The sequence below is a fragment of the Monodelphis domestica genome, chromosome 5 (assembly GCF_027887165.1).
Source record: "Monodelphis domestica isolate mMonDom1 chromosome 5, mMonDom1.pri, whole genome shotgun sequence".
NCBI lineage: Eukaryota > Metazoa > Chordata > Mammalia > Didelphimorphia > Didelphidae > Monodelphis > Monodelphis domestica.
The window spans coordinates 311852562-311866326 of NC_077231.1; the positions used below are offsets into that span (position 1 = coordinate 311852562).

The following is a 13765-nucleotide window of genomic DNA, read 5'->3' on the forward strand; positions in this document are numbered from 1 at the left end:
TGAGAAGATATTACCCAGCATGCCTTGAGGTCCTCCGATCAAAGCCACTTGCTATATTGAGTGCAAATTTAGTGTTCATGGATTAGAATTTTGAGCTGGAAGCAACCTCAGAGGCTGTCCAGTTCAACCCCCTCATTTTATGAAAGAAAACTGAGGCCCAGAAAGATGATTAAATAACTTGCCCAACATCACACGAGCTCATGTCAAAGCCGGGAGTCAAACTGAAGTCCTGTCACTCCAAGCTTCAGTGCCCTTCTCATCACTCCAAAGCCACTGTCTGTCTCCTTGAGATTACTGCCACCAAGACCTCTGCAGTCTCTTCTACAGTATAGAGCCCTTCTTCATCTTTTTGTCTTGAATTTGGACATATGATGTCATCAGTACAACTCTCTCTACTACAGCAAAGAGGCAACTGCTCCATAGCTTATTCAGTGTGACCTTGGATAAGTCACTTCACCTTTCTGAGCCTCAGCCTCTTCACCTGTAAAATGAGAGGGTTGGACTAGATGGCCATCGAGTTCCCCTCCAACTCTGGATCAATGGTCTTACCTTCTTATAGAGTCATCTGGGGGCCCTGAGAAGTTAGACGATTTATCCATTGTCTATAACCAGTGAAAACAAAACCATTCCACAGCCATATGTAACCAAGATATAGCAAAAGTGAGACTTAAACTCAGGATCATAACTTGATGTTAGTCATTTTCAGGGCATGCCCAACTATTCATGACCCTTTTGGGGTTGTCTGGGCAAAGACAGTGGATTAGTTTGCCATTCCTTCTCTAACCCATTTTACAAATGAGGAAACTGAGGCAAGTCTGGTTAAGTGACTTGCCCAGGATCCCATGGCTAGTAAGTGTCCAGAGTGGCTCTCTAGTCACAATTCCAGCCTACTTGTCTTTATCTTTGTAAGAATGAAAAATTCTTACGTCACACCACACCACTAGATTTGAACCAAGGGTCCTGGGATCGTAGATTTAGACTGGCGAGGGACCTCCAAGACCATCTCATCCAACCCTTTCATTTTATAGCGAAATAAAGGGAGAGCCAGCAGGCCAAGGGAATTGCCACACAACTACCAAGTAGCAAAAGTAGAATTTTCACCTACTTCCTCTGATTTTGAGGTGGAGCCCATTTCCCATTGGATCTTGCTCCTTTCCATCATGGAGGAGTTTTCATTGCTCCGCTCGCCGGGATAAACGCTGACGTTCTTTCTGTGTTTCCCTCGAGGATTTTATGGGGCTGGCTCCTAGCTCCTTTAGGTGCCACTTGGAATTTTACATTTCTCTTTCATTTTTCTCCTACAAGCTGCCCCATGACAACCAGTAAAGCTCAGTCCAACCCAGAAAGCAGAGACCTGTGCTCTGTGCTCTGACCTTTGGCCCTCATAATGCTATTGGCTCGGCACCCGCTGCCTCCAAGTTAAATAGAGCCAGCTACAATTTCCTGATTTCTGGCACTCGACAAGGAGAGCCTTCACACTTGAAGAGGCAAAGCTATAACTAGCAATTTGGGGGCACCCAGGGCACCCACTGCCAGGGGCAAACAGCAGCAAATGTGCCCTCAATTCAACTCTAATTCACAAGGTGAAAACGAGACCAGAAATAATGGGGAAATGTTCATTGAAACGGAAAGGGGAATTAGTTCCTGCCATGGCTTTATGGGGTAAGAGCACCGAGTTAGACTATGCTCTTCTGGAGGTCACGGAGTCTGACCCACAGGCCTGGGGGCTCCCATTTTCTTTTTACCTCACTGGAGATGACAGGAGAGAAGAGCACGGCCACTTAGCCTGGAAGGGCAACAGAATAGCCTGTGACTAGGCGAAATGTCTCCACTTAGAGAGGTAAGGCAGGACAGAGGAGAGGCAAACTCCTGGCGAAGAAGACAAGACAGTTTAGATTTGTGGGACAGAAGAAGATATTAAGGAACTGAATGGGCAACAGTTTGCTCTTCCCCAGCTGCTCACACATCTTCTGCTCTTCTGGACGCAGTATACTTGTTATACATTCATGCCCTCTACATTTTTTTTGTCCTGGGGCAAAGCTCAAGTTGCCTCATCCTAGTTACAACTCCTTAAAGCAGTCCTTCTTGGAAGAGGAGGAAGTTAAATGGATTAAAACTCTGTCTTCACTAAAAGACTTCAAATGGTTTCTCCCCAAATTGTTTCAGTCATGTCTGACTCTTCATGACACCATTTGGGGTTTTCTTGGTGAAGATACAGGAATGGCTTGCTATTTCCTTCTCCACAGTTCATTTTACAGATAAGGAAACGGAGGCAAGCAGGGTGAAGGGACTTGTCCAGGGTCACACAGCTAATAAGTATCTGAGACTAGATTTGAACTCATGAAGAGGAGTCTTCCGGATTCTAAGCCCAATGCTGAATCCACTGCACTACCTATCTGTGGCAAATTCTCTCCAAATTCCTCAGTTCTATTGTGAATGTCATGAGTCCTAAACAGCCAAAAGGAAGACAAGAATCACTGGCCTCACTATGCAAATTAGTGTCTGGGCTATTGGGAAATTGAGGCATTTGTCCCTAGGAGCACAGAATGAGAGAAGTGCTTGGCATCCCCTGGACTTGAGTGGGCTCCTTGCACATCGCCTGAGTGTGGGGAGGACTTAACAGAAATGCTGGTCATGAAAAGCTGCAGAGAGAGTCTGGTGAAGGATGAGGAGCCCAAGTCCTCCTCTCAGCCCTTTCCCACGATTTCCTCATGGGAACCAGCTGCTGCCACCGACAGAGAATCACCAAGAGGTGATGGAGCTCCATTGGGCTGGGCTCCACTCCCTTCTATTCAGACCCAGGACATAAGACAAAAGTTCGAATCCAGCTCTCTGAGCCCATTTCCTCAGTGCCTGGTACATCATAGTGACTAAAAATGGGGACTATACTGTTTGTGCTTCCCAAGCCATGGGGCTGTTAAGAGAGAAGTTGCCTCCTGGACCTAAGGGTGCCATCTAAATGTGGTCAGGGATCTATTGTGATTAAGCACTGTTTGTTTTCTCTTCTTGATTATTTGTGTCATTACACAATCTCAATGTTAGTATTCTATAACTTAGCCTGAGTAAATGGAAAACATGCAAGCCCCACTGATAGATTGGGATACAAAGGCAAAAGGCAAGACAGTCCCGGCCACCTTCAGATCCCTAAGCAAGAGCTTAACTAAAGTCATCCGAGAATTTTGTCCATCAGAAAATTCTAGTGGGGCAGCTCAGTGAATGGAGAGCCAGGCATGAAGTTGGGAGGTCCTGGGTTCAAATCTGGATTCAGCCCCTTCCTAGCTATGTGACCCTGGACAAGTCATTTAACCACCATTGTCTAGTCCTTACTGCTCTTCTGCCTTGGAACCAATACACAGTATTGATGCTAAGGCAGAAGGTGAGGGTTTTTTAAAAGAAAGAAAATTCTAGGACCCCTTCCACGGTTACTCATCCTTCTGTCTAACCCAAATTCCCTGATGTTGTAGTCGGATTTCTTCAAGCTCCAGCCTTGTTTAAAAGGAGTGAATCAATGAATGAGTGAAAGAATAAATGAAAAAACCTATACTAAGGCATGTAAAGGGAAACCTTTCCTCCCAGGGTGGTGAACTTTCTGCCTGTCCCAACCAGCCCATTCGCTTAGCTGGAAATGCTCCAAATCCAAAGACTTTGATTGGCTCCTGAGACGTGCTAGACCAGCCTGCAGGAAAAGGAAGTGGCTGGGAAAGAGGATGTAGGGATGAGATGGTAGAGGAGAGGGGCTTCTTGTCTGCAGGTTGGTGGTGCGGGTGGAAGTCTCTCTGGCTGTCCAGCCTCCCCTACAGTCTCATTTCTGGTCTTCCTTCTCCATGGCATGTCCTTTCCCTCTCAGGAACCAGGCAAAGGGCTGGCTCAGAGGAGCAAAAAGTTCATGGTCCTGGGAGGAAGGGGTTTCCTTTACACAAAGGACTTACTGTACACTGAGCTCTGAGCTAAGCACTTTATAAATGTGGATCCCATTGATCCTCACAACCCTGGGAGGGAACGGCTGTTATTATCCCCATTTTACAGATGAGGAAACTGAGGCTGGCAAAGGTTAAGTGACTTGCCCAGGGTCACACAGCTAGGATGTATCAGGTCCAGCTCTCTCTACACTGCAATACTGCATCCTCCATGAGGCCTTCACTCAACACCCCTTTGGAAGTGATGCATTAGAATAATGGGGCATGTTATGGTTGCCTTTCCTTGTCGCCGTTTATGACTTCACGATGTCCTTTTGGTTCCTCCAGAGCCCCCACCCTGCTGACTCATGGCCAACCCATCACGCCCTGCGATCCTTAGCTGGACCCAACCTTGCACAGGACAAGGCTTCCTCCACCACTTGCACTTTGCTTTTCCTCCTCTTCTGTATGTCTATGACCTGCGCTTGTCCTCAGTGAACTTTGTTTTTATTTGCTCTGGGTTACTTCTTGACCAAGGGCCTCACAATTCCTATTCTGTCCTCTGAGGCACTAGCCACCCTCACTGACACCCCATCTTGGGGGCCATCATAGGTTAATGGAGATTTGGGGGGCAGCATCTGGCTCCCTGGGGCAACCCTGGGGAGAATATGTTTAGCAGCCACAGCCTCCCATCTTCCCTGTCAGCCTCTAACATCGGATCTGGATCCATCATGCCCGAAACACTTCCTGTCTCCCTCGGGGGCCCCTCACACCCCCTTGCAGCTTCCCCTTTGCATTTAGGCTTCCAGAAGGCTGACATTCGTCTTGCTTGTATTTGGATCTCCTTGCCTGTCACAGAATAGACACTGAATCAGAACTTTCTCTCTCCAGCCCAATTCTAATCCCACAAAATCTAACCAACATTCATGAAGCAGCCACCATTTACAAGGCAGCTTCTCCAACCCAACGGAGACTTTTTCTCAATACCCGACTCCCTCCCCCCTTCCTCAAGTTTACTCCTCTCCCCTTTCTCTATCAGGACTTCACCATAGTTGTCCTATGGGGAAAAATCTGATCAACTCATTCATTACTAGGACAAGGAATTCCTGTCCATCAGCCCTACAGGGCCACCCTGTTGTGCCCTGGGCAGAAGGAGGAGATGGGAGGGTCTGGAAGTTCAACCTTACCAGTTACTATACAAGTTTCCCAGGCTAGGTTGTTGGGCTGCCCAATGGAAAACCACCCTCCGGGAATGACCCCGTGGCTTGGATAAGTTGTCTCTTCTTGGAGATGAGTATCACAACAGGAGAATCACTTATTAGTCTTGAGAAACTTAAGACAGAAGAATGAATCGGTGACTAAGGTGAAGGAGTCAATAAATACTCCTGCAAGCAACCGATTAGTCTTGGGCCTCTGCTGACTTGCCTTGGCTGGTCCTCAAACTAAAGCAGTGTATCACAGGGCCATCTTCAAAGGCCTTCCGGCGAGGTATGTGACCAGCCTGTGCCAGCTCTGCTAGCAGATTGCCTGAGAGCCCTGGGTGTCACCTCTGTGCCCTCAAGAGCCAGGGGAGGAGAGGACTTGTCTAGACCTTCATATTCTGCATGCATCATGACGTCTATGTTCTGTGTTGCATGTTTATTATAAATATATTCGCATTTTCTATTTTGTATTTATCTTTTAGATACATTGATTTCCAGGTGGGCAGAGAAATTTCCTATTTATTGTTCAGATACATAGATTTTATATTTCTTTTAGGTCAAATCTTTTAGGTCAAATAGATGAAAGACCAATAAATAAATGGATAACTAGACAGAGAGAGACTAATAGGAGTAGCAGATAGATAGGTACATAGATAGATGGATGGAGAGACAGAGACAGGTGCGAGAACCAATCATTGTTGAAAATCATTACATGAACTAAACATTTCTTGCGTCTGGGCTGATGGATTCTCTGATCATCCTCAACTGGAGAATTCAGGTGTGGCTAGCTATCCAAACGCCCACTTACCAGCCTCTAGGGAGCCAGGAAGCATCACATAAGTCACTGAGCTCAGGCTGCATCATGGTGCAGAGGAGTCTTTAGAGCGGTTCTGGAGGCCATGTCAGGCCCCCAGTTGGTCCTTTCAAATATGGCAGTTGACACAGTTCATCAGGTCAATACTGGCCCATCAACTGAGTCAAGTATGGGTTTATATGTTGTGATTATTGTCTAACCCAAGGGAAAATGAATGAAAAAATATTTATTAACTATGTGCCGAGGATTGGGGCAAAGAACTAGAGGTACAAATAAAGAAGCAAAAATAGTCCCTACCCTCAAGGAACTTACATTCTAACGGGAGAAACAATACACATCGAGGCATATTGGCTAGAAACGGGAACTTTAATCAGAAAGTTGCAGGGACAGTGAGTATACGGTCCTAGTCCAGGAATGTGCAGGAAAAATGACAGCGTTGGCTTGGTCATGATTCATCATCCAGGCTGAACAGAAGGGAGGAGGCTGAAGAGGAGGGAGCCAGAAGAGGAGGGGAGTGAGGAACAGTGGGGGAATATTCTAGGTGAGCAGTCACCAGTCGTGGCAGAAATTCTTCCAGGACAGTGTGTCCGGTGGATGGCATTAAGAAGGCAAAGCAGAAGAATTTTGTGGAGGGGGCATCCCCAGGGCCTAGCTCAGGCCCTGGCCCAGAGGAGGTGCCCCCTGCCTGCCTGTTTGATTGATTGGTTATTGAAAGGGCTGGACCAGACAAGGTGAACTAGTGGAGGGTAGCAGGAATGCGCCTGAGTAGAACTCTTGCACTAAGACAACTGGGATATGTGAATATTTCAGGCACCTCCACGTCAGCCTAGACAAACACTGAGAATATTCCCAACCCAAACTTTTACATAACCCCATTCAATGGCCTTCAAGAGTTCTCTGTGACGAGGGAGAAAAGGCTGTCTGACACCATAATTGTTACTGCCAAACAGCTTTACAAAAACCTGGGACCTGGCTCATTTGGTAACCTCCAGAGACGCTCTTTGCAGAAGATAACGGTGATTTGAAACATGGAAATAGGCCTCAGAAGGAAAACAACCAATTCTCTTGGTGCTAGGTCTCCTACCTCTATATGACTCTAGGGTCTAGAGTCTAGAATGATCAGCTCCATAGCACAAAGATCCATTGAAAGAGGACTTGGTGGGGGCGCAGAGATTGCTTACCTGGTAACAATGAAATAGAAAAAGGTTAGATAAAAGCATGAGGTGTGTTCTGCCCCGTTCCACAAAGACAAGCTTCAATGGTCCTGTTCTACTAGGCTATTAATAATCCTAATCATCATGTTTCGATTCTAGATTCCTAAATTTGATCTCAAGAATACACAGATATACTATCCCAAACCTCCAAAACTCGTGGCACCAAACACCACCTCGATGACACTGGATCCTTTACACTGTAAACAAGAAGCCAACATAAAAAGAAATCTCGAGCGATCCCACTGGATTACGAGCTACACACATGATTTTACAGGTATGGATTACCTTTAGGGTGAGCAATGAGTAAAAATGAAATGCTTGGCAGGACTCATCCACTGTTTGGACCTAGTCCTCACCCCATTTTTTCATCATAACATGGAATGGATATTGAGGAGGGTGGCAATTGTTTTGGATGGTTTGGGAAGAGGTAGAGGATAAATTTTCACCAATTTACATTTTTTCCAGAGGGCAGAGGATTCGAATTTTTCTGTGTTGCCTTGCCCACAGTGGGGAGTGGTTTTATCTGGCTTTAATTTTATCAGGTGGCACATTTGTGAAGCAGCATGGCACAGTAGTATAAAGCCCTGGGGTCACACCCCATCTCTGACACATACTTTGGGTCCCTGGGCTAGTTCCTTGGCCTTTCATTGTCCTGAGTGAATCTTCCCAACTTCTACCTTACAGAGCACATTGCTGATCTACATTGGGAAAAAGGAATTTCCTCACTGAGAATTCCCTCTAATTAATTAAAAAAAAAACATAGATTCAAGTCCATTCCACTTGGGAAACTTAAATTGGGGAAATAACCCCCAGTGAGCAATTTGATTCTAGTCACCCTATTTTTTGACCAAATAATAAGAACTCTTAACATTTCTATTAAGGTATGGGTCCTATAAATCCCCTTGAATCGGATGACTATCATGAAAAGGAGGTAGCCAGCTTAACTGGAGAGATAGAATTTGACCCACCACCTGTAAGTAATTACAGTCAACTCTCAGTTATTCTGGGGGAGGGAATAATCCAATTGTCGGGTCCTCTAGGCACTTTGCTTCTTCCTCAGGCTTCACCTAGCTCTAGCTCATTCACTACTGTTAGTGGTCCAGGGATTTGGCTCTCATCTTTTTCCTCAAACCCATCGCCACACTATTGGACAATGTTGACAAAAAGGAGGAAAAAACCAGTCCTTCTCTTCCGGTTATTGTAGGCTAGTTCAACTATGCCAGGGCTCTGTTGAAACTATTAGCAGAGACTTTGATTTACGTGGGGTGGTGGGCATTGAATTCAAGTGAAAATGTTCATAAATTCTTTGAACTGGTGCATCTGTGCGTATTATCTTGTACATTTTCTTACTCTTGGATAAAACAGACCATAGCTTCCTCCCATTCGCCTTAATAATTGAGAGTTGGCTGTATTACAGCATGTAGTAGACCTCAATAAATATTTGTTATTTGATTGATGTGAAAAATACTAGAAGAAATCATCAAAGATAGCAAAGACATCCAGGAATTTCTTGGTGAGATAAAGGAAACAGTGTAGTCAAACACACATTGGGCTCCCTGTATGCCAGCAGATGTTTTTATGCAAGTTGACTGCAATGAGACCCAGTTTTTATCCTATGAATCCTTGGGGAAATGAAAGCAAAGAATGGTTTAAACTCCCATCCATTCCAATGCTGAGGCAGGGAAACTGACAGAGACTTTCATGATTTGTAAAATCTGAGCTTATGTCACCTTGATTTCCACCCCAGCCTTCCTCAGGATAATACAGAAGTATGTTGTCCTTGACTGCTACAACCAGTCCAATGCTGAAATTGAACATCAAACATTCATTCATTCGTTGATCTTCCCAAAACCTTAAACAAAGCTTGAGCAACCAAGGCCATTTCTTCCAGTAAAATCTGAAGGCTAAATTGATGAAGAAATGGCTGCTCTCTTTTATAGACAGTGGATTCAGAACACAGCTTCCCCCTTCCCCTATTGGCTTCCCTAGAGTGCTCAGACTACCCAGGAAGTAATCTGATTTTATTCAAGAAAGAAATGTGCAGTTGTACAAATTTCATATAGAGTCATGTGCCAAAAAATAGCAGAAATGAGCATCTATTGTTGAAAGGGCAAAATTTCTAAATCCCTTTATTCATAATCTCAGTATTGTATTTATGGAGGGAATGAGGAGAAAGCACAGTAAGCCTTGGTGACTTCTGGTTTCCTTTAGAGCACCTAGATTCTTGAGACAGGTTTGCTCTAATTATAATTTTTTTAACCTTTACCTTCTGCCTTAGAGTCGATAAACTTCATTGGTTCTAAGGCAGAAGAGTAGTAAGGGCTAGGCAATGGGGATCGAGTGACTTGCCCAGGGTCGCACAGCTAGGAAGTGTCTGAGGTCAGATTTGAACTCAAGACCTCCCATCTCTGGGCCTGACTCTTAATCCACTGAGCCACCAAGATACCCCCTAATTATTACATTTTTAAAGGTGCATTTGAAATACTGCAGCTTAGAAAAACAAAAGACCAAAAAAAAATCTCTTCATTTAAAGAGACATTGTTGAGCCAAAAGCTGCTGAAGAATGGTGGGAAGGATGCTAATTTAGAGAACTGAGTCCTCATTTCTACCCTTTGGTATATAGGTGACCTTAAATAAGCAACTTGACCTCTTGGGGTCTCAAAGGAATGAAAGTTTGAAGAAGTGTCTCTAGTGTTCTCTCCAGCCTTAAAATTCACTTGTAATAACAACCATGCACATGTGTGTAGTGTCCTTCTTTATAACTACCCTGTGAGGTATAAGACTACAAAGAGGAAACTGAATCCAAAAGGAAAAGCAAAGTGCCCATAGTAATTATCATTAGTAAAGAGACACAATAGCAAGATTTGAATTCAGATTTCTTAACTCTTAAGTCCATTGCTTTTTGTGTGTGTTTGGAAGTAAAATTGGACTCATTGAGTTAAATAATTCAAATATATGGATTTTGGGGAGGCAGCTAGGTGGCTCAGAGTCAGGCCTGGAGACAGGATCTCAGAGACTTCCTAGCAGTGTGACTCTGGGAAAGTCATGACCCCCACTGCCTAGCCCTTACCACTCTTCTGCCTTGGAACCAATACACAGTATTGAGTCTAAGATAGAAGGTAAGGAGAGAAAGAAAGAAAAAATGAAGGAAGGAAGGAAGGAAGGAAGGAAGGAAGGAAGAAAGAAAGAAAGAAAGAAAGAAAGAAAGAAAGAAAGAAAGAAAGAAAGAAAGAAAGAAAGAAAGAAAGAAAGAAAGAAAGAAAGAAAGAAAGAAAGAAAGAAAGAAAGAAAGAAAGAAAGAAAGAAAGAAAGGAAGGAAGGAAGGAAGGAAGGAAGGAAGGAAGGAAGGAAGGAAGGAAGGAAGGAAGGAAGGAAGGAAGAAAGAAAGAAAGAAAGAAAGAAAGAAAGAAAGAAAGAAAGAAAGAAAGAAAGAAAGAAAGAAAGAAAGAAAGAAAGAAAGAAAGAAAGAAAGAAAGAAAGGAAGGAAGGAAGAAAGGAAGAAAGAAAGGAAGAAAGGAAGAAAGGAAGAAAGAAAGGAAGAAAGAAAGAAAGAAAGGAAGAAAGAAAGGAAGAAAGGAAGAAAGAAAGGAAGAAAGAGAAAGGGAGGGAGGGAAGGAGGGAGGGTGGGAAAGAAAGAGAGAAAGAGGAAGGGAGGGAGGGTGGGAAAGAAAGAGAGAAAGAGAGGAAGGGAGGGAGGGAGGAAAGGAGGGAGGAATGGAGGGAGGAGAGGAGGGAAGAAGGAAGGGAGGAAGGAAGGAAGGAAGGGTAGAAGGAAGGGAAGAAGAAAAGAAGGAAGGAATGGAGGAAGGGAGGGAGGAAAGAGAGAAAGAAATAGAAAGAAGGAAGGGAGAGAAAGAAATGAAAGAGAAAGAAAAATGTAAAGAAAAAGAGAGAAAGAAGAAAGAAAAAGAAAGAGAGAAAAAGAAAAAAGAGAAGAAGGAAAGGAGAAAGAGGAAAAAGAAGAAAGGAAAGAGAGAAAAGAGAAAAAGAAAAGAAAAATAAGTGCCAAAGTCAACCCCCTCTGGTCCTGCATTTGAATCTACCCTCAGATATTTCCTAGTTGTATGACCCTAGAAAAGTCACTTCATCCCCATTATCCTTTCTATCCCTTACTGCTCTTCTACTTCAAAACTAATACACAGTATTTATTCTAAGAAGAAAGGTAGGGTTTTTTTTTTAAAAAGGGAAAATAAAAAAATGAATATTCTTTTGTATCTCTGATTTATTTATTATGAAAGATACATTGGTATTATGTCCATGATCAAAAAAAAAAATATGTGTTGATTGATAAGAACAATCTCTAATAGTTAAAGAGATCATCCCAATTCCATAATTGAGGAGGGGGCACAATTGGCATGTAAATGTTCTTGTATGTATGATTTTAAAGTTGTACAATTTGAAGTTTACTCAAGCTATTGAAACTAGAAACTCCCAGTGGATTAATAACAATTAAGCAACAGCAATAGATGTGATGCTAATCTTTTCCCCTCTTTGACTTCTTCCCCACAGCAAGAAAAATCCCATCCAGAATTTACTCCAACCAGGCCTTTAGAAGGACGTATTTCTCGTCTCCTACAAGGCCGCCGGCCTCTAGAATCTGTAATCCACTCCACAGAACCTGTTTTGCACCCAACATTTCCTATGTGCCCCGAATGCGCAACTAGTGTCCCGTGCAAGGTCCATTATCTGGTGCCCAGTTACAGCGAGATGATGCTCGTTAAGGGCAGCACTCCAAAAGGACCTGTGATCCCTAACAAACAAATTTCTGAAGTTGAAGAGATGATCAGATATGGAATAATACCATCATCACCACATGTTATCCCACCTCACTGCAAGACAAATGAAGATCTGTACAATTTCTACAAGACTTATGAACCAAATCCATACCCCAAAATCACCGATACTTACAAGAATGATGCTTTATACTGGAGGCAGCTAGCAGTCAGACCAAGCTCTGAACCTTGTGTCCAGTCTCAAGGTTTTACGTACTACGATGACCTGAAGCCCAGCCGATTCGACCAATGTATAGTATGGCATAACCCCATCAGCCTGAACAAGCCCAGTGCTTTACCAAACCCAGAAGACCTAGAACCTCCCTGCTTTCCCTATTACCATCTCATCAATGAGCCACAGATTCCTGACATGGGAAATAAAGAAGAAAAAAATCCCCTCAAGTGGTTTCCCAATGTGGAGATACCTCGGCCAGTGACCTGCTTACAAGATCTCCAAGACTCTTTCTCCAAGACAGGTGCACAGAGACATTTTCAAGAATCAGGCTTTTCAGACCAGAAAGATCTCCATCTTGATGGACCCTTAGGGAGGAGACACGATTTCTATAACTATAATGCCTATTATTTCTGTAATTGATATATTTCTTCATCCCATGTAAACCTAGCATCTGTCAGGAACATTAAATAAATATATAACACACTCTACTCCTTGGGGCTATGCTTTGCCTGCTGCGTTGCTTGGCATCTCTGTTAACAGTAATAACGACTCATGATTGGCAAATTTTAAGGGGCATGGATAGGCTTTAGGTACTTTTAGCTCATCTGAACCTCAGGACCATCCTTGGAGAGTATGTCAGAGTTATTAGCTCAGTTTACCAATGAAGTAGTTGAGGCTCAGAGGTGAAAAGATTGAATGAGTGAAAAGCATTTGATTATTGAGCTTTCTTTTTCTGTTTCTATCTCTAGTGTCTAGCACTCCACTTGGCACAAGGAAGAGATGCATAAAGGATCATTCATTCATTCATGCTCACTGTGGACCAAGTGCTATGATTAAGCATTGAGTATACAAAAACAAAACAATATGAGGCCTCAAGGAGCTCACATGACCTGTTCTAAATAGGTCTTTTCCTTCCTTCCTTCCTTCCTTCCTTCCTTCCTTCCTTCCTTCCTTCCTTCCTTCCTTCCTCCCTCCATTCCTTCCTTCCTTCCTTCCTTCCTTCCTTCCTTCCCTTCTTCTTTCCTTCCCTCCTTCCTTCCTTTCCTCTTTCCCTTGCTCTCACTCCCTTCCTTCCTGTCTTTCTTATTATAGGTCTCCCTGACTCTCAACCAGCTAGAATTTCTTGGGGGCAGCTAGATGGTTCAGCGGATAGAGAGCCAGGCCTAAAAATAAGAAGTCTTGGGTTCAAATTTGACCTCAGATCCTTCCTAGCTCATATGATTTGTCAGAGGTAATTCACATCTAGATAATTCATTGGATTCTGTGTCCATTCCATAGTAATATTGGTTAATGTCAACAGAACATTATCAACCCTGCCACTGTATTATAAATTATACAGTAGCTCCAATAAATGGCAATTATTCCTACCACAGCAGACCACAATATTAGTTGTAACATGTTTCCCATTAGATCTTTTCTGTGCTCTAACTGCCAGGAGCTAACTGTTAGAAAATGGTTGTTATCCCCACAAGCTTTGCTTTCACCCAGGATCTTAAGATGGCTAGATCCTATAAGCTGACATCCCTGATAAAGCCTCCCTTTTACAATAGCCTCTCTTCCTCAGTTTTCTGACTGACTAAAGTTGGTGACTGGCTTGTACTTCCCCCACCAGGAATCAAGTTGTCTTTGATCCTGTGTGGAAACCTCTAGGCAGAGCCAGTGACAAAGGCTGCTAGCCTCAGGAGTTCCGAC

The 13765-nt window shown here is 43.6% G+C and overlaps 1 protein-coding gene across 1 annotated transcript in view; it reads left to right on the plus strand.

The window, feature by feature from the left end:
* Positions 1 to 12561, plus strand: part of SPMIP4 (sperm microtubule inner protein 4) — a 49902-nt gene extending 37341 nt beyond the window's left edge. Inside the window, 3 exon segments of the mRNA XM_007507948.2 lie at positions 7226 to 7400; positions 8008 to 8099; positions 11636 to 12561. Coding sequence (XP_007508010.2) covers positions 7226 to 7400; positions 8008 to 8099; positions 11636 to 12493 — 1125 coding nt within the window. The 3' untranslated portion in view covers positions 12494 to 12561.
* The last annotated feature ends 1204 nt before the right edge of the window (positions 12562 to 13765 follow it).